The sequence below is a fragment of the Pteropus alecto genome, unplaced genomic scaffold, assembly GCF_000325575.1.
Source record: "Pteropus alecto unplaced genomic scaffold, ASM32557v1 scaffold114, whole genome shotgun sequence".
Classification (NCBI taxonomy): domain Eukaryota; kingdom Metazoa; phylum Chordata; class Mammalia; order Chiroptera; family Pteropodidae; genus Pteropus; species Pteropus alecto.
Window position 1 is genome coordinate 4,890,853 of NW_006435793.1, and position 23,088 is coordinate 4,913,940.

Sequence of the window (23,088 nt, forward strand, 5' to 3'; positions counted from 1 at the left end):
ATGAATTTGTTTGAATGTATTTTAGAAATATATAACTGGCACACCAAACCAGTAAGTGTGAACTACATGAACCCCCACCCCCAATTATAGTAAAGAACTAATAATGCCTATTCAAGTAAAAAGGTGTTATTTGAAAGAAACATAAGAAGTAAATAGAGCACAGTGATTACAGATGTGGCAAAAGCTATGAAGGGGGTACTTGATGAGTGTCTAGGGAAATGGCGAATCAGCTGATGCCGGGAGCAAAGGGGGGACCTCTGACTGCTAGTTGTCCTAGTCCATAATGATGACCTGGCTGGCTGTGCCTCTAAGGTGCTTTCATATCTGTGGTCTCTTACAGCCTTTAAGGCCTAACTCTGTCCTGTGATAGGTATAGCAATTGAGGCCCAGATGGAGAGAGCAGAGGAACTATGATTTTGAGATTGAGAAAGGAGCAGGACCTGGGTTTCCTGAAGATGAGAGGAGGGTTGGTCTCTTTCCACCACTGCAATGTAGAACTCTGCCATTGACAGCCTTCCTGCTGTCTTCCTGGGGAACCAGCCTGGGAAACCATGACTGACGCTGGGTTAAGCAGCACTGAACAGTTCTGCTAGGCTTGTGGGAGATTTCCTGAGACACAAACCATCGTGTAGATGTGGCTTCTTAAGAACATATACATGCTGGGCTGCTGTACAACCTGCACAATGGAGTCTTAAATCCAGCCTGAATGTCAGGTGGAGGTGACTGTTCCAGAGCTGGTCAAACGGTGGGCAAAATGGCAGTCTTACTTTTCCTATTACTTTTCCTATTTAGAGCATGGCTCTAAATCAGGAGCGAAGTGGTGGGGAAACTTGAGGGGCATTCCCAGTTTAGAGGGGCAGCTCCATTAGCACCAACTGATTGCTGCCAGGTGAGAACCAGGTGTTCGATTTTTCAAGAGAAGCTAGAAATCTAAGTATTTGTGTAACAGCTCTCAACTTTTACAAATATTGGCAACTAATTCAAATAAAAATAAATACACTGTGCAGGACAAACAAAACTTGCCCAATGATGGGTGTGGTCTGAGGATGATAGCTTATAAAGTCTGCTTTGAATCCTGACTTGGGCAGCCAGCCTTCTGAGACTATTAACCAACTCCTTTTTTCTTCCCCACGTCGATCACAGGCCTGGGTATCACCTGTGGGCCCTCTCCAAGCTTGGCCCAGTTGGAACCTTGGCTTTTGGATTTTAGCACTGCTGATGGTCCAAGATTTTTACTGAACTAATGGCAATTTGATCAGTGCAGTAGATACGGGTATTTCTTCAGGCTTATCTCCACATTTCCTTTGATAAGGTGTCACAATTTTCTCTTTCAGTGTAATTTTGTGTGTGGGGGTGATATTGTTGTTGGTGGTAAGATCTAGCCTTTCAAAAGAGTAAGGGTGATGTTGAAATGGTGTCTTACAAATGCTTGTAATATCTAAAGTTTCACAGGCTTCTAATCCTCAGAGTCTAAATGGGTTTGGAATCCAAATAGGTTTTATGCCTCATACAGCAAGTATTGAGTACAGGGACCACTTTCTTTGATTGTGGCTCCAAGAAGAGTGTTCAGGCATGGGCTCTGACTTGCCGTGTGACCGTGAGCAAGTCACTTGAGCGCTCTGAGTTTATGTTTCCTAACTCATAGGAACTGGTTGATTGCTGAGCTCCCTTCCCCATTGGACCATCTGTTCGTACAGAACCCAGGGTCATGCTCACCTTCAGCAAAGTAAAGGGCATAACTTTCAGTGTGAGCTGACAATTAGCCCCGACTGTTTCTCGTTTTGAAAAGGTCCCGGGTGTGGTTCTTATTGTGATGTGTCTTGATGCTGCTTATCATTTTTTAATTTTTAATTTTTTTTAGAATTGCTATGATTCAGTTAGTCTTGTTCTTCCCACTATCATACTTCTCAGTGGAAGATGATGCTCTTTGTCCTTTTCTTGGCAACCGTTGCAAGCAAATGGGCAAAATCTCTATCCCCCGGGACAGCTTTGGAGGGTTCCCTACAATTTGGATTGTGCCCATTGAGGACAGCCCCATTGCAGACTTAAAAGTGGGTGTGGGGATGGCTACCTTCCCCTCCCCAGCACCAAGGGGATCCTATGTATTTTTAAGGCATTTGTGGAATACATGAACCTTTTAAAATTGAAGCTGATCAATAATCTTTATGAAGATACCACTGACAATACCAACAGCTAACAGTTATTGAGCACGTACTATGCTGCAGCCACTGCTCAAAGTTCTTAATGTAATCATCATACTAACTTTATGGAGTAGGAATGAATGTTGGTCCCATTTTGCAGATGAAGAAACTGAGGCACAGAAAGTTTAAGTAATTTACCCAAAGTCATGCAGCTGGCAAATGGCAAGACTGGAATTCAAACTCAAGTAGTCTGATTCTGGAACCTGTATACTTAATCACTATACTGTAGCTACCTCTCAACGATTTATAGCAATTGATAATGTTTTGCCAATGATTTATAAATATTTTAAAAGAAAAATAAGGAAACACAATTTTCTTTGCTTTGCTTATGTGCAAATTTAATGGCCAGACAGTGCTTTGGAAAGTTATGACTTTATGCTGGACTTCAATGAGAAATAGTTATATTTTATCATATATTTGTATATACATAAACCATAATATAGATAAAGTATATATCTGGTTTATCCATATGTTCATATAGCTATATCTCTGTACACACACACATATAGATAGAGAAGGTGACAAAAATATAAAGATTAGATCAAATGTTAGCTTAATTCCAGGTGATCAAAAATACTACCTTATTCCCAGGTCTTTGTTAAAACACTCCATGTTTGCTTAGTTAAAATAAGTGGCTTGAATGACAGATAGACAGACAAACGAACAAACACTCTGTATTTGAGGCAATATTCATGCTGACTTGTCAGAAAAGGGCAAAAGGCTGTGGAGGCTCACGTGGCCTGTGGTATGAACAGAAACGTTCAGTCCAGGCTGTCAGCTGAGGATGCTGAGCGCCCACAGTGCCCAGTGCTGAGCCGTGAAGCACAGAGGGCCACAATCCGATGAAGTTAAAAGGAGGCACCTGCCACTTCTGTCTTTCCTCTCCATTTGCACAAGCTGGAGACCCAGTGCAGCTTGAAACGAACTTTCAGAAATAATGGTCTGGAATGTGAAAAAGCTTTTCCTACAATGCTGAGTGAAAAGACCAAGATACAAAACTGTATACATGATTTAATCCCGATTTAAGAAAAAAAGCATATTTCAAAATATGCGCTGCTTGATACTAATTACAAATGACAGTCGATCCTTGAACAACGCTGAGATTAGGGACACTGACCCCCCAGTCGGTCAAAAATCCACATATAACTTTTGACTCCTCCAAAACTTAATTACAGTCATCCCTCTGCAGCCACAGGAGATTGGTTCTAGGGTCCCCCGCGGGTACCAGAATCCTGAATGCTCAAGTCCCGTATATAAAATGTTGTAGATCAATGCATATAGTCGGCCCTCCACATCGATTAAATCTGTAGATGTGAAACCCGGGGATCCTGAGGGTCTACTGTATATTTATTGAAAAAAATCTGCATATAAGTGGACACGTGCAATTCAAACCTGTGTTCAAGGGTCAACTATACACCGAAATGTGATTTCAAGGTCTTCTTTAAGGTTGTTGTCCAAATAGTCTACAATGAGCACAAAGCACTTTTATGACTAGGAAAAACTCTAAAAATTATCTTTTAAAGGATAATAGTTTGAGGCTGACTAGAACTTTTCCAAAGAAGCTGAACATTATATTATCATCCACTTTCTCCCAATTTCCAGAGAAGGAACTTTCTTGCAGCCCCCAAAGAGACTTTTGGCCCAGCCTTGGTCGATACACTGGGCTTAAGGACTCATGGAAGCCCCATGCATTGTCCCAGCTGGAAATTCACAAAGTAAGCATCTTAAAGCCCAAGGTTTAGCAGAAGGACATCAGAGCTGCCAGTCAGCAAAGGGAAGACAGCACCGCTATTATCCCTTTTGTACACTGGGCTTTCCCATAAGATTTTGTGTGTGCATGTGTGTGTTAAAAGGATTCAGTTACTTAAAGTAAGCAAAGAGTGTTCTATTCCAACTCCCTCATTGTATGGAGGCCTACAATGGAATGGGCTTGCCCAAGGTTACAGTCAGGTTCCTATTAGAACTGGAACAAGGTCTCTGGAAAGACAGGCGGGGACACCCCTGGCTCCCAGCCCCATGGAGCTTTTCCACAGGTTTTTGCAGACTTCCTCTTAGCAAAGCCAAGCCAGGCCTTTCCTGGCAGCACTTTAACCCTTTCTAGTTTCAGAGTAACTCACACATACCCCTGTCTTTATGATTTCTGACGAGTGGTCATGTTACCCTTCCTGTGGCTCTCTAAGGGCAGAAAAACCAGAGTGTGAGGGCTACCAGGGGACAGAGAGGTGATTTGGGCCAGTCTCTTCATTCCACAGTGAGTTTACGGAGCTGGATTTGCTCCTGAGAAAGGAATACCTTCATAACATAAACACATCATCCTTTTCTATGGAAGAAGCAAACACATAAATACATCATCCTTTTCTATGGAAGAGGCTCTTGAGGCCCAGAGAGGTGTGCAAGTTACCTGAAGACACCCAGGGAGGCAAAGGCTGAGTCGGGACTAGTTCATCATCCTTCTAATCTCCTAACTCCCAACCTGAGTTCATAGTCTCTGTTCCCTCTGCCCCAGCTTGACCCCTGACCCAGCTTGATATGAGTTTTCTGGTTCTCCATGCAAAGCTAGTTGCGATCTCTTCTCCATCACGGTAAATAGCCATTTCTTTTTTTTTCCCACTGCCCACAGGATCATTCGGACAAAAGTACAACAGCCACCCAACCAGCCGGTCCCAGCTTCCAGTCACAGCATAGGTAAGAACTTAAAAAAAATTTTTAAACATCTAATGGGCTCCAAATATTCTAAAGAACTTTTAATCATTCTTATGGACAGATAATTCTGCATAAAACACTTCGGCACACGTACTAATGCGCCTTCTTTGTCATTCTCCAAGGGCTGAACCCGGTAAATGAATTTTATAAATACTGCTAAAAGGTTTTGAATTTTACTGATTATTATGATAAATAGCTTTCAGCATGAGACAGAAAATTGAAATCTAAGCCAAAAAAAAAAAAAAAATCCACTAATGGGGGTCTATAGAATGTCAGATAATTAAAGTAATAAATCAAGAAAGGGGTACTTATTCATAACATTTTCTGCATCATTAGTCAGTAAGTAGTTTTGAATGTGTTTTTTTCTTCTATCAACCAGCCCTTCTACAATTCTTTGTGCACTTGCAGTCTTGAGTGAAGATGTGGCAAAACTTCCCAAACTTTCTCTCTCTCTTGCTTCGATCTCATGTACTCTGTGAACTGTCAGAGCTGCTAGTGCAGTTTCTGACACCAGTGAAGTCTGAAAGTGACCATGACTTCTAAGAATTTGAATTATATATCCTACTAGTTGACTCATGAACAGTGAGTCAACTAGAGACCCTGCCCTCACAGTCAAAAATCTGAGTACAACTTTTGACTCCCCCAAAACTTCAATTTCCCTTAGTATCTGCAAGGATTGGTTCCAGGACCCCCCCATACTAAAATCTGTGCATGTTCAAGTCCTTTATGTGAAGTGGCACAGAACAATGCATATGGTTGACCTTCCGCATCTGCAGATTCCCAACTGTGGATGGAAAATACTGTTTGCTATCTGCAGTTGGCTGGTTGAATCTGTAGATGCAAAACCAGGGGATACAGAGGGCTGTCTATATATGGAAAAAGAGCTGTGTATAAGTGGACCTGCACAGTTCAAACCCGAGCTGTTCAAGGGTCAACTGTACTCAAGAGTTCGGAAGTTTCCCTTGCCTTTTCTCCTCTGCAAAGATTGTGAGATGAAAATGACATGTGTCTATTTAAGGCATATTATTTCTCCACCTGGGATAAAGGAAACAAACCCTTCTGGTTAGCTGGGAGAAGGTTATTTTACTATAAGAAAGTGGGCAACTATTTAGTAGGACTCTGACAGTTCTGGTTGCCACAGTCCCTATCAATTCCACTTAATCACGCCTCAGATTCTGTACTGTTTGCACACCTTTGTCACTCCTTTAAATAAAAATTGGAACTCCTTGTGGTGATGGGGGACAGGCCTGGCTTATAGTTCCAGCTGTCACGAACTCACCCAGTAAACTGTGTAAGTCCCTTCACCTCTCAGAGCCTCCGTTTCTCCATTTGTGAGCTAAAGGGCACGAACCAGGTGCTCTCTGAGATCTCTGATCCTCTGTGGTTGCCTCTTTGGATGATGGTGAGACAGAATTCCTCCCTGCCATAAAATCATTCTTCATTTAGTAATCCATTCAAAAACTGTTTGCTAAGCCCCTGCTATGCAGATCTTGGCATTGGAGACTAATGTTTTAATTAGGAGGCAGGACAAAATCTCCATTCTCAAGGGCTTCTCAGTCTCATGGGGGAATGCCGCAAAGAGAAGTTTGCAAAACACTGAGATAAAGCTCAAGAAGAAAGTACAGGGTGCCGTGGAAGCCGAAGGGAGGGAACCACCGGCTCCGTTGAGCTGGGGTGAAGAGGATTGAGGAAGACTCCTGGGCAAGTGTTTGTGGCTGAGATTTCACTTGCAGCTTTTTAACTATTTCAGATCATTTAGCAATGGATATAAAACTGAGAGTAACTGATAATAGTCTTTCAACTGGGTCAGCAGAATGCTTTGTGTCTGAAATTGTTATAAAAATCGTATCTTATATGTGTACAGCCCCTTAAAGTTTACTAACTTAATGGGGAGTGAGAAGAAGGTGGCTACGAGAGATGAAATAACTAACCCAAGGTCACATTGCCAGTAAGCGGTGGAGCCAGAAATGGAAACTTGGTCTTTTGAGTCTAGTGCAATTCCAAAATACTGAAACAAAACTTGTTGGTTCTGTCAGCAACGTGGTGCAACTTGGTTATATGTGGTTGTTGTTGTTTAAAGTACCAAATGACTTGTGATCTTCCTTCTTCCTCTGTTCTTTGCACCTTAATACAGAAAAGGTTGTGAGATTTGCATAAATCTATTTTGAAAAGCTTCTTCTGATGAAGGAAAAGAGAAGTTAACGATTTCTACTTCTGTGTCTCCTAAGGAAGCTCTAAAATCAAACTCAAATATGAGAAGAAAGGGGCCGTTCCCTCTAGGTCTGTAGGAGCAAGAGCTGGATGTGCTCCAAGGAAAGCAACAAACAGCTTCTCGTGCAATCACCACCATTTCTAGTAATTTCCTACACTTTCGAGTCAAAGGCGGCTCCACTTGCCTCCAGCTAGTTATAGCCCAAGGAAATGTGTCTGAGATTGGTTTGTAGGTTTTAATGAACCAAGAAAGAATTCCCACAGCTCAGAAATAGAAATTCAGCTATACAGCTTGAGAGGACCCTGACTACCGACTGACTAGTCTCTCTTGGACTCTGGGGCCAGGAGTTAATGTGAAACTTGCCCAAAATCTCTCCTCTCCCATTTTTAGCCTTAGGAACTCAGAGATCTGGCTTTAGTCACAAGTCTCCGCCCACATTTCTGGGTGGGGGACATTTAGACTTTATGTCAGTAGACCCGAGGCTGAGTCCTGGTGCTACTGCTTATTGGCTAGATGACTTTGAGCAAATCATGAAGGCTCAGTTTCTTCATTTGATAAATGGAGATGAATAATAGCACTCCAGATTGTCACAAGCATTAAATGAAAAACACGGCATTAATGAGAAGCATTAATTATTTATTAGTGAGGAACAGATTACTGTAGGGGTTAAAACTAGTTTCTGGTTTCCATTCCCCACTCTGCCTCTTATTAGCTGCGTGACCTTGGGCAAGTCACTTACTTTCTGAGCCCTGGTTCCTTTATCTTTCCGATGGGATAAAACATGACATAGCTTATAAGATTTTTCTCAAAATTAAACGAGATGCCTATCACAGAGTAAGTTCTCAGAAACTGTTATCATTATTATATATAGCAATATGATTACATATTATATGTAGTACTATGTAATATTATATAAAAATATTAAAATCCAGGTAAATTGAAGGGAGAAAAGACAGTAAAGAACTGTAAAAAGAAGGGACAGTCTGCTATTTGGAGCTTTTTGGCTCTGTGTATGAGTGCGCAGGTATTTATGTCGGCATAGAGGGATGGGTATGTAAGCCGGGAGTGAACTTGCCTGTTGAGTAGGTCTGGGTCTTTTTTCCAGCACTGGCTAGTGGTGGGCCCCAGCTCTCCTCTTTCTCTTCTCCATCCTCCTGCTTCCGGCATCCTTGGACAGGTGGAATCTAAACTAATGCCCTTCTTAACACTGTTCCTTGATCCTTGCTGCACCATCAGTCCTTCTGGCTGCCTATCTTCTCTCTGTCCACTCTTCCCCTGTCATCTCCCCAGCAGCAGAGAACCCGGGCAAACGACTTGATGACCCTCCTCATTGCCCAGGTGTGGGCAAATGTCCTCAGCACACACCCTCCCTGTCCCGGCACTTTCACATCCAGCCCAGTGTAGGGTGACGGCCTTTGTTTTGGCCCTCGGCTCCCTCCGCACCGGCGCTGGCCCCGCAGCCCTCCTGCTGGGTCTTGACCACCCCTCTTCCTCTGCGCAGTGTCCACGGGCTCGGTGACGCAAGTGTCGTCGGTGAGCACGGACTCGGCCGGCTCCTCGTACTCTATCAGCGGCATCCTGGGCATCACGTCCCCTAGCGCCGACACCAACAAGCGCAAAAGAGATGAAGGTAAGAGAAACCCGCGCAGCCTGCCGGAGATGGACCCGACGGGATCTTTTTCAGGGCGCTCAGTCAGCGGTGGAAGCAAAAATGCTCGCTGAGCATCCGTTCATTCCAGAACGCCGTAGTCCCCCTGCCCAGGCCCAGGCTCTTCCCTGGACACGGGGAAGGGCAAACAGGGAGCTGGCGGGGGCTTTGGATATCTCGCCCGTCTCCCCCCAGTATTATCCCCTTAGTGGAAAAAGGCAGAGCCCAGGGTCGTGAGCTTTGTGTGGCCTTAAGAAGACCTTGCGTGTGCAGATATGATGCCTGAGGGCAGGGTGTGGAGGGGACGAGCACATCACCCGTGTCTGCTTTGAGACCGAGCCCGGGAGGAGAGGGAGGGGCAGGTCTCACCGCCCTGCAGTGAGACTGGCGCTGGCGGAGTGGCGTGTCAGGGGGTGGGGTCTCTGAGGGGCTGTGCTCACCTCTCCCAGGAGAGGGCCTCCAGGGGTGGTGATGGTGGGGGCTGAGGGAGTTAAGAATCATCTCATCTTGGCTCTGGAAGAAAGGAATGCAGAGGCCTCCTGAGGATTACAAAGATGAGTCTTCCCCGTTGGTTTTTCTCAACCCCTCAGTGGTGCCCCCATCCTGGACACTGGCCCACCTTCACCCGGCTCTCCTTTCCCCTGGATGGGCTGCCAGCGCTGCTGACAGTAATGGGTTTGAGAAGAGAAGCGACCCCCTGGGAGATTGTAAAACCTTAGTCAGGAAAGGAAAAAAAAATCAGGCTGTGGTCTAGGGCCTGAGAACAGCGTGACAGAAATCTTGATTCAATTATTCTGTTCCTCTGCACAGTTCCCTTTCTCAGCTCCCTGTAAGGGATGTATGTTCTGGAGAGCACATGCCTAAGTACTTAAGATCTGTAACTAGAAAATTGAGTCAGCCCAGCAGTGGATTGGCCTGTGGTCTGCATGTTCCAGGCATTACAGAAGCTGGGCCTGCGGCCTCTGTTTGGAGTTGTGGAGCCTGTAGGGATGATTCACGGCTTTGAAAACCTGCCTCACCTCTTGCCCCTGCTCCTGACACTCAGAGCAGATGTCAGAAGTCTTTAACTCAGTGGGTGGCTGTGCTGTGTTACTGTAGGAGGCAGCGGGCTAACCATTTCTGTTGGTTTATGGGATTGATGGTGTCATCTTTTCTCCTGTTGTCACCTGGACTTGAAGCAGATGTGCTCAAGGTGGGGCCCAGCTGTGTTTGATCATGGTGGAATGGCCAGTTGAGTATGGCTCCCCCAGAAGCTGAAGGGTCAGGCAGAGATTTTCGGAGAAAGAGAAAAAGTCTGATTTGATGTTTACCACCAAACAGACAGGTCCTGATTTGGGGGAATTGTTTTATGGTGTTTGTGGAGTGCGGTATTGGCTTTCATTCTGATCCCTGGTCACTGTTTAGCCTCTCAAGCTGCCTTGAAAGATGTAGAACAGTCAGAATGTGGGTGTCGTTGGTCTAGACTGCTCTGTACTGGTCCGACTATTCTTGAGGACTGTGGACCATTTGAGGTATTGACCTTTAAGAGGGACAGTGACAAATTAGGGTGAGTCCAGATGGATGTAACCTGGATGGAGAGGGTACACCTCAAGGCTCTAAGTGTGTTTTTGCACAAAGACGAGAAGAATGAGGAAGACTGGATTGTTTCCTTTCAAATATCTGGAGGGCTGACATGAAAAGCAAGAGGAATGAGACTTTGCTGTGTGGCCTCAAATGCCAGTGTGTTGCAGATGCAGAGGAGTTTTCAGCTCAGTATAAAAAAGAATTTTGTAAATATGAGAGTAGTCTAGGATAAAAGAGGTTGCCTTGAAAGGTAGTGAGTGCCCTGTCACTAGAGGTATGTACGTAAAGCCTAGGTAGCCACTTGATGGGCTCCTAGAAATGACATTAGGAGTCAGATGCAAAACTGAATGATCTTTGGAATCCTTCCAGTTTTGAAATTTATGATTGAGCCCTGATCCCCAGAAAGATTTGAGAGGTGATCTAGTCTGGTCTGAGGGCTAAGGGAGCATGATTTAATGGTCTTGAAAGCTTATAAGATTGGGAAAAGTGGGAGACCCAAAACAGCAACCAGAGCCTCCTCATCCTCTGCCTCGCTTCATGTAGCACGTAGATGGTAGACCAGAGAGGTGGGGCAGAGGCTCCCTTCTTCACATCAGCAAACTCTCTGGAAGGAGTTCTGCCTAGTGCTCCCTTCTGCCCTTTCCCCAACTCCCTCTCTGTCTCCTGGATCCTTACCTTGGCTTCAGGGAGAGTTGAAGAGACCGAGATTGCCTCCCCCAACCCCACTTTATAAGGGAGGAAACCGAGGCCCCAGACAGTTCCTTGATATTGGCAAAGCCACACAGCTGGCGTGCCCTGGGGCGTCAGGAGGAGCTGGAAAGCCCCTGAGGCCTCAATCCCCTGGTATTGTCTGGCCACCTGCTGGCCCTCAGCCCCCACAGAGAGATGTTTTGGAGGTGGAGCAGCCTGAGGCTGGGCAGAGCCAAGGGACAATGTCAGGAAGAGTTGCCAGCAGAAGGGCATGGTCAGCAGGTTGCTGCTGAGAGTGTGGTGAGAAAGTAAGAACCAGCCACTGGGGAAACACAAGGGAATTGCCAGGTGCACTGGCGGGCTGGCCCGTTGGGACCGCAGACCATGGCACCATTTTTTCTCAGGAGACCCCAGCAGCATGAAGGAAGGGCTGTGGGGGTAAGAGAGTCATTCGAGGGCCAAGAGGAAGACTGCTGAGGGTCCTTACTCCTATTTCTCAGATGAGATGACTGGGGCTCTGCAAGGTGGAGTTGCTTGTTCAGCCCTGGTTCTACTTGGACTTGAGTTTTACACTGTGGGCATTTTTCTGGTGCCACTCTCCTGCCCAGACGTCAGGGCAGGGGTGGGTGGTAACAGAGTCCAATAATGAAGGAGCTGCCCTCTAGAGCTCACAGGCTGGTGGGCAAGACTGGCAAGCCCAGAGTCCCTTCGCTGGGCAGTATGTGAAGTAATGTGCGATGGAGGATGACACCGGAGGGGAGAGGAAGGCAGGGAGGGGCTGATTTTGACCAAAAGGATCTGGGACACTCCTTATAGGAAGTGGCACTTTATCGAGAGGAAAATATTTTCCACTGCTTCTGTTGTTAAATTTAAATTAATTAAAATCAAATAAAATTAGAAATTTAGTTCCTCAGTTGTACTAGGTACATTTTAAGTGCTCCATAGCCACATGTGGCTAGTGGTTACTGTATTGGATAACATGGCTTGATTACAAATATGTGGCACATCGTAGATGTTCAATAAATACTCCTTGGTAGAATGGCTGTAGAGAGGAGGGTGTGTGGGGGTCCCAGTCGGGAGTGCTTCTGTTTGATATTTTGAGCTGCCACAGAAAACTCAAAGAGTTCTGTAACAAAAACAAGTAAGTAGAACACCTTAGACCACTGGATGGCCAAGTGCCCTTTCAGTCTAGAAATTCTAGGATTCTCCCCACGATGTTTGTCTCCAAGACAAGACTTGGGGATGTGGCCACTGTGTCCAAACCTCAAATGAACAATTCTGTGGCTGAGGCAGCAGATGAGGTCCCCAGGACCTCTGAGGGCAGAGCCGGGGTAATTTAAAGGAAGCTACAGGGACGCAGAGTATGGCTCAATGCAAGGAACAGCTTTCAGGCATTAGCCAGGCTGGGCCAAGGATGGAAGCATTAGCTTGGGAAGGTAGTGAGCTCCCCATCATTGGAGGTGTGAGCAGGGGCTGAACAGAGGAGGGGTAGAAGAACCAGAAAAGGCATTTTGATTTGGACTCTGTGACTTTTGAGGGCTGTTACAATCTGAAGTTACATGCTTCAGTAACTGCCCTGTGTCTGCCTACTTGTTTTTTTCTCATTCCCCTGACTCTGAGTCTGTCATTCATATGGCTTTGACTGGGCAGGGGCCACATCACACAGGGGTATTTCTATCCCCAGCCCAGCCCCTTGGCACTGGGCCAGAGCACAGAGATGTTCAGGAGGCTTGTAGATGGCGCTGAGAATCAGGTTAGGGTGCTGCCCAAGCGTGGCTTGCAACCTCTTGTCCTAGTTGGGCCGACCTGAGAGTTTTCTTGGAGAGGCTGTGGAGCTGGCCTCAGGAATCCCTGTGGGCTACGGGGACAGAGCCTGAGGTGGTGCTTGCCTCCCCAGAAGGCCCAGAGGAGGTGGTGGTGGGGCTGGATTTGGCAGAGCATGCAAGGCTGTGAATAGCGGCCATGGGTGAAAGGGCAGCCCCAGACCCTCTGTTCCTTCCTGGGCCTTTGATCTCTGGTGGGGCCTCCTTCCGCCTGTCTCCAGGGTCCCCATTCAGGTCCTGTCGACCTCCCCCTCCCCTTATCCCCCCAGAGTTTGAAAGGCCCTGAACACATGAGGTCAGCCGACTGCGAATCCCTTTCACTAGCTCAGAAAGCCGCCCAATCCAGCACCGGTGTGGATTCCGGAGACAGAAGTCTCTTTTTAGGCAGTAGAGGATACATTGCAGGTGGAATTTCCGGCCTTTTGGGCCCTGGACTGCCCTCTGCCTGAAGAGGCACAGGAAGGACGGCCAAAACCCAGCAGTGCCCTGTCCTTTCAAGAGATGCCAAGTCCGGCAAGACCCTCATGGGGAGATCTGGGGGCATTTAGCAGGGGTTCCTGTCGTGATTGCCCATCCCTCTTTCTGGGAATGTCTATCTCCTTTTTCTTCTGGCGTCTTTTGTTTGGGGGTACATCTCATCCAGTGTTATCTGCCTGTTTATATCCTGGTTATTGAGTCTTCCTCTGTGTCTGCTTCTGTTTCCTCGTCTAGCTTTCACTCTTTCTTTTTCTCACATTCACTCTCTCCTTTCTCTCTCTCTCTCTCTCTCTCTCGCCTTGTATTCACTCTTGCTCTCTCCTACCAACTCCTCTCTCCCCTGACTCTTCCAGGCTGAGAGCCCCACCTCAGCCCTGCCCTGCAGACCTCCATGGGAACCATCTTGGAGAGAGAAGGGGTTTCAGAAGCTCACAGGCCAGTCAGGGCCCAGGGCCCTCCTGACTATGGGTAGGCCCTGGCCTTCCTTTCGTAGGACCCTCTTCCTTTGCTGGACCTTATCTGCTGTTCCTGGGCTCTGGACAAAAGGTAGAGGTCTGGAGCAGAAAGTGCAGAGACGCCTCTCAGATTTCCCAGAAGGGAACGAGATGAGTGGAAAAGCTGGGGATTCCTGAGTCAGGAGTTGCAAAGATTCCACAGACCTCTGATCTCTGGAGAGCCCAAAATAATGTGTTGAGGAATCGAGGAAAGGATACAGGCTCACAGGCCGGGGATGAAAAGATTTGAGGACTTTCTGTACCGCCATCTTTGGCAAGTTACTTAATCTCTCTGAGCCTCTATTTTGTCATCTGGAAAATAGAAATGGCACAAGTTTTGTAGGTTATTATGAGGATAAAATAAAGTCACACCCTTGAAGGGTGTAGCCCCAGGGCTTGGTGGTAGTAAGCACTTAATAAATGGCCACTGAGAGAGACTAGGACTGAGGCTGTGAGGGCCAGTCCAGGCTGAGGGCAAGCAGGCTCCAGCCATAGTTCTATTTGGCAGCTGAAACGGGCTGATCTGCCCACCCCATGACTTCCTGTTTGTAACAGTCTACTGCTGTGGGCATCAAGACTGAACAACAGTGCCCCCAGGTGTCAGCCACAAAACGAAGGGCCACTCGATTTCTTTTGCTTCCTTTCCCTTCAGGACCCTGGTCTCTCAGCCCCCTTGATGGAAGAATGGAAGGGTAGAGCCTCAGGTTCCCATGAGGAGCGGCTCTGGGTACACAAGGCAGTGGAGGCCTCCAGGATGGAAGGCAGAGCCCCTAGGCCTGGAAGGGCTGGGCACCTGAGAGTTGAGTTCACCAGCTTGGACCTCCAGACTCCTCTGTCAGAGCTGGAGGGCCTTGGAGAGTATCTAGGACATGTCAACCCAGTCATTATTCAGATGGGAAAACAGGTCTGGAGAAGAGAAAGGGTTGGACCAGGTCACACAGTGAAAACCCAGAAAAACCAGTGGGAGAGATTGGGCTCCTCAGAACATCCTTGGTACCCCAGAACCATTCGATGTGACAAATCTCAACTTCTCCTTTCCTCTCCTTTCTCCCATCCTCCTCTGTCCATCTTCTGACCCCACTGTTGAAAGCCACCAGGGACTCTGACCCGGGTAGCGGGCAGCTGACTCGCCTATCCTCCAGGGTTAACTTCTGGCCTGGCCTCCCACTCCTCCTCCTCATCCCTTCTGTGCTTCCTGTCCCTGTGTGTTCTTCGAGCTTTCCAGTCTCTGGGCCCTTTACCTGGAATGTTGTCCTTGAGGCTGGTCTGTGGACCTGGCTTGGTTTCCAGAGGCAGCTCACTCCCTGGGGGGTGTTATCAGTGCCTAGCCAGTAGTCTTTCACAGTTGGCCAAGGCCCTTGGATTCACCAGGGGCTGGCATGGAGTTTGGAGGCCAGACACACTCTACAGAGAAGGAAGAACATGATTACCACTTTGTGTTGGTCTCTCCTGGGGTTTCACTGGGGCAGGCTTCCCACCCCTTGGTCCTCCATAAGGTGTCCCTTGGATGTACCCTCAGGCTGGCCATGCAGGTACATGAACCTGCATGCAGATACAGGGATGAGGACAAAGGTTCTTGCTGGGAGGGCATCACTTAGAACCCAGGTGGCAATTGCCAACCAGGCAGTCATGCTTTATTTACTTGGCTTGTCCTGTATTTAAAATGACTTTGAGTTAGTTACCAACACGGTGCTCTCTTTTTTTCTACCCGATACCTTTGAGCTTCTGGAGTCTTAGTGTGGACTCTAAAGAAGTTTGGTTGAGTCCAGTCTGTGGCAGCTGAAGCCCGTGGGAGGCAGGGCTCTGACCGGATGGAACGGTGTGTGCGTGTTTGTGTGTGTGTTTGGAGGGGTGTTAGAGAAGTCAGGCTCTCAGACAAGGTGTGTGGGGAAGGGGAGGCGTAGAGCAGGGTCAGGGAGCCACATCTCTTGGCAGCCCGGAACAGTGAGATTGAGGTCGTTCAGTCCACACCTGCCAGTCAGGGTAATCCAGACACAGTGGGCACAGGCTTGCCCGGGGACTGCAAGGAGTGGTTAGTGGCGTAGATGGTAAGGACTGGCTTTCTCTCTCCCAGCCTGGCTGGCCATTCTCCTGTCCTTCCAACCTTGCAGTCCCTGGCCCCTCATCTGAGCCCCAGGCAGACAGGTTTGAGAGGCTTCCTTGGTAAACCAGGGGACATGAATCCAGGTGGTCACGGAGGGGCTCCTTGGGCTTTTCCCTCGTGCCAGGGGCCTGTCCCTTGGGCGGTGGGTCAGGTTTCGGTTCCTTCTGGCCCCTGGGTCCCTGAGTTTCACTTTGATTCACTATGTGAGAGCCTGCGTGAGAGCTAACACCACTGAACACTCCCTCCACCCAACCCCGCCTGTTTGCCTGCCTGTTTGCCCACCTGTTTCGCCCAGGCCCCCCTCCCCCACCAGCTCCTTTTCCCATGGGGCTGTGCACTGGTGTCCCAGAGACCCTTGGGAGGTATGAAGGGCAGGGTGACACAGTGTGAGGATCTCAATTCAGAGATTCGGTTCTGTGGTCATCCAGAATAAGGGTGTGGGGTCAGCTGAGGGGATAGAATCTCATGCGTGGTGGGCAGGCCCCTGCCAGGGCAGTCTGAACCTCAGGGTGGAATGAAATGGCTTTCCACTCCGCATGCCCTGCTGCCTTGTGGGCTAGAGGGTCCCACTGTTCTCTTTGGCTTTGGAATATGGTGTAATCCTTGGCCGCAGAGTACTTCTCAGTGCTCCAAACTACTAGAGGCTTAGGAGGCAGGGGAAGGAGGCTGAGAGGAAGGAGCCAGGTACTCTGGGTTCTTGTCCTGACTCTGTGGCTGACTTGCTGGTGACCTTGGGGAAATCATAATCCCTTCTCTTTAGGCCTCAGTTTTTTCATCTGTAATAGAGGATCAAGGAATTCCTAAGGTTCTTCTGAGTGCCAAGATTCCAAGCTTCTCTTGGTCCCACCTCAAGTCGTCTTGGCATTATTTTAGGCCAGTGGTTCTCAAACAAATGTTGGGACCCCTATAAACTCTTAAAAATGATAAGAGACCCCAAGGAGCTTTTAGTTTATGTGAGTTAATGAAAATGGACAAAAACTTAAATATGTATTTATTAGTTTATTAAAAATAACAGTAAACATAGTAATATAAATAATATAAATAATTGAAATGAGAAAGAACTGCATTTTCCAAATCAAAATATTTAGTTAGAGTGGCATTGCTTTACGATTTTACAAATCTCTTTAATGTCTGACTTAACAGAAGACATCTGGATTCTCATATCTGCTTCTGCATCTGGTCTGTTGTGATATTGTACATCCTAGAGCCTCTGGAGATCTGCACTGTACTTGTAAAAGAATGAGAGTGAAGAAAGCCAATAACATTTTAGTATTATTATGAGAATAGTTTTGACCTCACAGACTCCTTGAAAGGTTCTTGGCAGCTCCCCAGGGATCCCTGGACTAGATCTTGAGAATCTCTGCTTCAGGCTGCTGCAAACTCTGAGCTTGCTTACCACTCATACAGATAGGGAGAGCAGTTAATTGGTTTTTTAGGGTTTTTTGTTTGTTTGTTTGTTTTTGTTTTTATAAAGGTGCCATTGATTTCTCCTGTTCTTAGCTCTTGAAGGCAGTGGGAGCCATGGTAGGTCTTTGAGCTGGGGAGGGAGTAACAAGACACCTTGGGCTTGTCTTTTAGCATTTTGGAGTATGCAGTGCTTCTTGCTCCTCTTCCAAACTTGAGCTACCTCAAGAAAGGCACAGCTACTGAGGTTCCTTCCATTTCCAGCAGCGTTTGAAGTTTGATCTCCCTCCAGCAGGCTTCCTTTAGGTCCAACGGTAGCTACCTAGTGCTCCCAAAGAGCCCAGGGAATGGGCATTTGGGACCCCACGTCTCCCCTTCCCAGCTTAACTCTGCACTAGCCTGCAGACCTCTGAGACCTCACCCTGGGTATAGTTTTGGTGGGAAAAAAAAACCTCAGCAAATGATATTGATTAGGAATGAAACAAAATAAAATGAAAAGTAGGTTTGGTACTTGACTCCTGGCATTTGAGGAAAAGCAAGTCCGAAAGACTGTTGAGAAGGGAGAATTTGTTTTCTGATTCCATAGGGGCTTCTGGTTTTTTTCCGGAACGCCAGTGGTTGGTCAGTGTGTGTGTGTGTGTGTGTGTGTGTGTGTGTGTGTGTGTGTGTGTAATTTCACTTGGAAATGTCCAGTTTTCGTTTTCTTCGGTACAAGTTTATCATTTGCATTAGTCCATCCTGGGTCTAATGGACTAAATGGAGGAGAGGGAGTGAAAGGAAATGTCCTCAGGTAACTTGAGAAGCATTGAAAGAGGGAGGATAAAAGATGCTAGAGAAGCTATGTGTGAGAAAGAGGTTGCTTGTAGTGAGATGAACTGAGCTATTAGAGGAAACAGAGAGAAAGGCATGGCTAGAGACTAGAAAAGATGAAATGTGACAAAGGGGTCAGACACTTCCCAGCACCTGCCACCAGGTGGCACCATTGACCCAAGACAGCTTAGTTGCCTTCTGGGTTAGGGACAAGAAGGGTAACAGGGCAGTGTGTACTGGCCATTTGTGAGCTTGGGAAGCTTGTAACTTGATGGGTGGCAGCAGGGCCCAGGTAGGCTGGCCATTTGTCCGAGTCTCACTTCTCTGCCAGCATTTAGTCAGGACCCGGGGGCGTGAGGAGTGACCATCGCCATTGGGGATAGGTCTGGTCCTTCATCACCTCATGGCACAGATGACTTGATACAAACCTTTCTGGGAGTCCAGTCCTTGCTTCTATTATAAGCTTTTACTTGCTGTGTGACCTTGGGCAAGTCACTCCTCTCTGCCTTGTTTTCCTCATGTTAAAATGTGGAGATTTGAACAGATGATTTTAAAGATCTTTGGGCTCTGACATTCTACGGTGTGCCAGAGAGAGCCCAGGAGTTGGAGTTAGATTCAGGATCTTCCTCCGTCAGCTGTGTGATCTTGGGCAGCTCACTTCCCATCTGTGGAGATTATATTAATATCTCCCTCACAGACTTTTATGTAAAATAGCAGGTTGGAAAATGCTTTGAAATCTTTTCTTGTGCTGTAGGAAAGGGAGGGGTTGCTGTTTATTATTTTCTCTGAAATTTAAGTTAGCCAGAGCAGGTGTTCTGCCATCCTCATAGCTCAGAAAGCTTGATCCTCTGCCTGTGGCCACAACACAAGGCCTTATGGCAGGTGTTTGCTCAAGGTCACTGCATCTTTGCCGTAAATATCTTTTGAATCTGCTCATTTCTTTCAGGCCCCACTGCTACTGCTTTGGTCCAAGCACTCTCTCCTCTCGTTTGTGGACTATTGCTGTGGCCTCCTTGCAGGTCTCCACCTCCAATGCCCCTGACTTCTCCAAACAGTCCGCCTTCCCCATAGCAGCCCCAGCAGCACTTCTGAAATACAGTTCTGATCAATGGCTTGCCTGAAGGATTTTTACCCTTCAGATCTGCCCACTGTTCTCAGAAGCCAGCCAGACTTTTTAGCAAGGTTGCAAGGCCTTCGTGGTCAGCTCCCTGCCCATCTCACAAGCCGAGTCCCTTTCTGCCCTCCTCTTTTCATGCTCACTCTAGTCATACCAAACTTCTTCCCGTCTTTTGAGCACCACTTGTTCTTTCCTGTTTGTAGCTTAAGGGTTACTTGCATGAGTTGTAGTGTCAGGTTACTGGGGTTCTTTTTTTATGGTAACTGGCGTTCTTGTGCTGATGCCACCAATGCTTACTCATGTGACTTTGGGCAAGTTATGTGACTTCCCTGAGCCTCAGTTTCCCTATATGTAAAATGAGGGTACCAATTGTGCCTATGATTGGATTGTTATGTGCAGTGAATGAGGTAATGCATGTAAAGTGCCCAGGATGACCCCTATTGTGTGATATAGGCTCAGAAAAGAGTGCCTTTTATTACGACGCTGTTCCCACTGTGTGGAAAACCGTCCTCTTCTGCCCCACCATTTTACCCGGCTGACATGCCCAAACTGCAGGATCCAGCTCAAATGTCACTTCTTAAGTGAAGGCTTCCTTGATGCTCACTTCTAACTATTAGCTTTGTTGGCCCCACCCGCAACACAAAGAATCTGCCTATTGACAAAAATATCTTATTTGTTACTTGTTTGTCTTTCCTGTGAGACTGTGAGCCCCATGAGTGTGGGAACAATATCTACAGTGGTCACCATTATCACTTAGTGCCCAGCACAGGGCCTGGTTTATGGTGACAAATATGCACTGAATGGGACTCTGGATGTCATAGAAGCATGGAGCCCATCTGGTGGGTGCAGGTTGCTGAGCAGAACCCAGAGCCTTGCACATCAAACATTCTCCCACTCCTGCCTGACCCCTGATCCTCCATCCTCCAGCCGACTCTGTCTGGTCTCTAGAAAGGACCTCATGACAACCATTCTAGAGAGGGAAGGAGCTCTCCCATGGTCTAAATACACAAATGCACATACACATGCACAAACATGCATACTGGGGCCTTTGGCCCTCATTCTGCCTGCCTTACCTGAGCGTATGTTCCAGGTGTATATAGATCATGGCCCCAAATAAGAACTGCAGCTATAATGGCAAGTACTTATCGAGTGTTTACTATGTATATTTTAAATTATTAACATATTTGATATCACTTATTATCCCCATTTTATACATATTCAGAGAGATCAAGGAAATTGCCCAAGGTCATACTGCTCCACAGTGGCAGTGTTGGGACCGGCTCCCAGGGGGTTGTTTCCAGAATAGCCTTACCTGCCATCCTGGTCTGCCTCTCGCCGTGTCACAACAGGATGACATCAGTGGGAATGTATTTACCTCTGTAATGTAAGGCTTCGATTCCATTATTATTATTATTATTATTTTCAGTTCTGCTGGGTCCCCACCCATCATCCTGCAAGGCTGAGCTGAGGGGGACCTTGGTTCAAAGCCCACTTTATTCCTCAGGTACCCCATTTCTGAGGCTTCTCCCAACACTATTGTTCACGCTTTCCTGTCATACTTCCAAGCCGGTCATCTTTGAGTGCAGCTGGCTGATCACACGTCGACTTGAAACCACAGCAGGGTAGTGCAGTGAATGGACCAGAGTTCGAGCCCAGCCCTCCCAGTTACCAGCTGTGTGAGCTTTGACAAGCGCCTTAACTTCTTTGAGCTTCAGTTTTCTCATCTGTCAAAAGAGGATAATAATTCCTGCTTTTCCTGGTAATTAAAAACATTACCTATATTATTTTAATTAGAACTGGCACATGGCAAGTTTTTAAAATATTTCTGTCATCAGAGCAGAGTTGTTATCCTGATTCCTCAAGATGACCTTGTTAAGAACTTCCTAAATTCCCAGCTCTTTTGTTTTAGTTCTTTTTAAATGATTATTTTATTTATATTGCTAGGTTTAATGATGGGATTATTCAGTTTAGGGTCAGAAGAAAAAGACATACCCACTAGGATTTATATTGGCAGAATTTTATCTCCTTGTTTCAGAAGCTAATAATCGAAGTTGTAGATGAGGGCATCTTGCCGAGATTGGATGATGGGTTCCTGGTCCCAGTTCAGCCACTGTCTCCCTTTGTGATCAGTCAGGTCCCTGCCCTCTGGGTCCTCGATTTGGATGCAATGAGCCCATACAACCCTTCCAGCTCCTGAACCTCCCTCCTCCCTGCTTCCCGCTGTTTCCCCTCCCTCCTCCTCCATCTTCTCTCTCTTCGTTTCCCTTCTGTCTGAGACACAAACGCCATCCAGCTCTTTTGAATGGTACTTTTGTTCCGCTAACATCTCTTTGCTGAAAAGGACGATCAGTTAGGTTTGTCTCTTTTAAACGCGGGCACATTTTATCAGTTAAGAAACTGTGTGCCTCTATCCCAAGACATAGTCTTAAAGAGGAAGACAGAAACAGCAAAAGGGAGACAGAAGAGGAAAAGCAGCAATATCTCTTTGGGGTCTTAATGTATGGTTCGTTCAGCAAATGCTTTCTTTTCCAGCAACCCCCTTTCCAGCTCTTCCCTGTCACCTTAAGCATTTTCTAGTTTGACTCCAGTTATGACTTGTGCCCCTGTCCTACCTCCCCACAGAATGAGGAGGGAGCAACAGCAGAGCCTGTGCCGGAATCATCTTTGTCTCAAAGCACCTTTGAGGCAGGGCTTGCGCACTAGATTTGGAGTCAAGGGACCCTGGGTTTGAGTGATGGCTTTGAACTCCCATGCTGGTAATCTTGGGCAAGCATTCTGGACCTTGGTTTTCTTATTGGCAAAAGAAAGAGCGGAATGACTTCCTCAGTCTTGTGCAAATTCAGTGAGAAGCAATGTGTGAGAAGGTGCTTTGTAAACTGTAAAGCTCTGGAGGTATGAGAGTGTCCTTGTAGTTCATTTCATGTGCTTACTCAGTGACCTGGGACAAATTCCTTAACTTCTCCAAGGGTCAGTTTTCCCATCTGTAAAATGGAGACTATAATCCTTAGGTCATACAATTACTGTGAATTCCATAATGGATGTAAAACACCTAGCACAGTTCTTGGGGGATGCTCAGGTCTAGGTTAGTGCCTTGTCCTTTTTCCCTTGTTTCTTCATACCACAAAACAATTAAGCCTCAGGCTTCTTAAGTCTGGTTGCTAGTCTGAAAGCCAGTGGGCCACTCCTTGGCTGGGAGCTCTCAGGCAAATTCTCTAACCTGCGCCTCAATTCTGTTGCCCATAAAAGAAGCTTAATAATAATATCTGTTTCAGAGTTGCTGAGAATGGACCGTGCCCATAAATGACTCGGCACAGAGTAAGTGCTACGTGAATCTTAGTATTTTGCCAGACCTTGCTCCCTCCCCATACCCAGACATGGGACCCCAAAGGCCATCTCCTTCAAGCACCCTGGGCGGGCGAAGAAAGCCAAGTCTGAGCAGAGCGGGAAGGGATTTGCCCAAGGTCGCTCCAGGAGTCAGTCACATGCCAAGATCTTTGAGGGATTTCCAGGGACCCCGCGTTGCCACCTTGCTAATAAAGCCTCTCCAAAAGGCCGAGGGCCGGGGTTTGGAAAGGCCAGAGCCTCCTCGGTCCTGCTGTCCCGGGCGCCTCCTCGGCCCAGAACCGAGGGCAAACGCCTTCCAGGAGGGTATCAGGATTTTCCTGTGCGATGTGGAAGGAGAAATAGATTCGATCGCGTCAGAACATGGCGCAAAAAGACGGGAGCGCACGGCGCCCCCGGGAAAGAGGCGGCCCTCCCGCCCGGGCTCCGCCAAGCATTTGCAATTTAATTGACATTTGGCGGCTGGAAGCCAATCAGTATAAGTCAATTGACGTTCCGAG

The 23,088-nt window shown here is 47.1% G+C and overlaps 1 protein-coding gene across 3 annotated transcripts in view; it reads left to right on the plus strand.

The window, feature by feature from the left end:
* Positions 1–23,088, plus strand: part of PAX5 (paired box 5) — a 169,566-nt gene that overhangs the window by 21,242 nt on the left and 125,236 nt on the right. For 2 of the 3 annotated variants that reach the window (XM_025046550.1, XM_025046551.1), the window contains exon 4: positions 4,822–4,886. In XM_025046550.1, coding sequence (XP_024902318.1) covers positions 4,822–4,886 — 65 coding nt within the window. Of the gene's footprint in view, positions 1–4,821; positions 4,887–8,617; positions 8,747–23,088 lie in introns of all 3 variants that reach the window. The other variant, XM_025046549.1, reaches the window with a different exon arrangement.